The 1,874-nt window shown below is 40.5% G+C and overlaps 1 protein-coding gene across 1 annotated transcript; it reads right to left on the bottom strand.

Annotated features, from left to right (window-relative positions):
- ZCF37 lies at window positions 1-1,423 on the bottom strand. The gene has a single exon (XM_088877244.1). The coding sequence runs from the start codon at window positions 1,236-1,238 to the stop codon at window positions 402-404; it is 837 nt and encodes a 278-aa protein (XP_088733370.1). The 5' UTR covers window positions 1,239-1,423; the 3' UTR covers window positions 1-401.
- Between the last annotated feature and the right edge of the window lie 451 nt (window positions 1,424-1,874).

The following is a 1,874-nucleotide window of genomic DNA, read 5'->3' as shown; positions in this document are numbered from 1 at the left end:
TAAACAAGACCAACATGATGATACTTCCTTCAACTATTGAACTACAAAAATACAATTCAAGGCTGCTGAAGTTCGGACACAAGGATAGCCTTCCGCAACCTTGTTCCATGATAGATCTTCTATCACATTATTCCTACAATCACACTTATACAAACGCAAACGTACAAAATTACGATAATGTACAATATAGAACATGTGCACAACATGGACTATTTCAAATATCAGGATCCCCTAACATGTTCCTTCACAAAAAAAAAAAAAAAAAAAAAGAAGTTATTTACATCGATTGCCCGACAATTAATCTCCGGTCAAAATTCAAAAATTTAAAAAATAAATAAAAAAAAAAATGCACAAGACCAGAGATCTCAAGAACTCCAGAGGCATACATGAACAATTCTTGATCAGAAGCTTCTCCTATGGCCCTGTTGTTGTTTCTGCTGAGTTTTGTTGTCCGTCAGCCCATTTATAACACTTTTAGGCGAAGATGGTCCCTCGCTATGCACACTCATCTTCTTCTCACTGAATTTCCTCACATACTCCTTCTTTCTCTTAGGTTTCCTCTGATCATTTGATGAAGATGAGGTCCCTCCAACTATACTCGGCACCAAATACCACCCGATCGACGTGCACAGAATTGCAAACGACCGGCCGTTTATCGCTAGAAACAGCAGTATCAGGAGCACGACCACCGGGAAGTAGTACCACGGCTGCAGCCTCAAGTTGTCGAGCCTAAAGCTCGCGTTGCATCTCAAGCACCTCTTCTTCTTACGCGTTTTCTCGCCCGATTCCTCTTTTGACGATCCCTCTGCAGCAACCTTCTCTTGATCTGCTGCATGATCCGCGGCTGCTTGATTCGTCGTTGCGGTGTTGCTGTTTTGTGACTGCTTAATCATCATCGAATTGTTGTTCCCACTGCTCTTTTCTTGTTTCTTCTCCTTCACCTTGACGATGATGGGCTTGACTTGGTCGGAATCATTGGTGTAGACGAACCGGACAAAGGAGATGTCCTCGGAGCCCATCTGAGTGTAAATCTTCTGCTTCTTGTCATCGAGATCTGCTAGAAGGGCGTAGAACTTGTCGAGGCCCCTATCGGCATAAGGGTTCTTGTTCGAACTGTCCCTGCCGATTATCTTGCAGAAGCTCGTCGTCCTCTTAGATCGCTTCGGCGTGGGGCTTGGACTGCCGTACAGTTCCTCTTCGTCTTCATGGCCAAAGCTTCCACTCCCACAAATGAACATTTGAATCAATGGATTGATGCAATTCGGACTTAATTCTTGATTAGGGATTGAGGGTTTTGATTCTTTTGGGTTGTTGTGCTATGGATTGAATCACAGAAAGCGAGAGCCACAAAGTATAAGTGTATTATATATATATAGAGAGAGAGAGAGAATTGATCAAGAGAGGTAGCGGTCAAAGAAATGCAAAGTCTTGTGCAAGTATATTAATTCCATGGAAGCTTCGATTTTCTTACATATTTTGGATTTGTGGGGTTTGACTTTAGAGGAGGGGCTAAATGTAATGTGATGAAGATTATGTCTGAACGTGATTCCAGGGCTTTCTAGTAATTTAATGTCTGCCCTTTTATTAAATTTGGATTTAGATTTAGATTTGATTTGAAATAGTCCGTAGTCTAAAATGGATATATTAATTAAGATTCAAATATAGTTTGATGATCAAGCCAAACACGACGTATCACGTCGGAACACTTGCCTATCTCTGGTAAATAATCTTGAATATTTTTCTGAACACGGTTTTGGTGTGATGGACAAGGAACGAGGTTGATTTTTCTATCCAATTATATTTCCTTCACATTGACTGCAACTTATATATGTATTAGCAGCATTATTTAATCCTTCTATTCTCAATTACTATCA

Source organism: Sesamum indicum, linkage group LG2 (assembly GCF_026168435.1).
Source record: "Sesamum indicum cultivar Baizhima isolate 11 linkage group LG2, ASM2616843v1, whole genome shotgun sequence".
Classification (NCBI taxonomy): domain Eukaryota; kingdom Viridiplantae; phylum Streptophyta; class Magnoliopsida; order Lamiales; family Pedaliaceae; genus Sesamum; species Sesamum indicum.
This window is presented reverse-complemented; position numbering and strand designations above follow the sequence as displayed.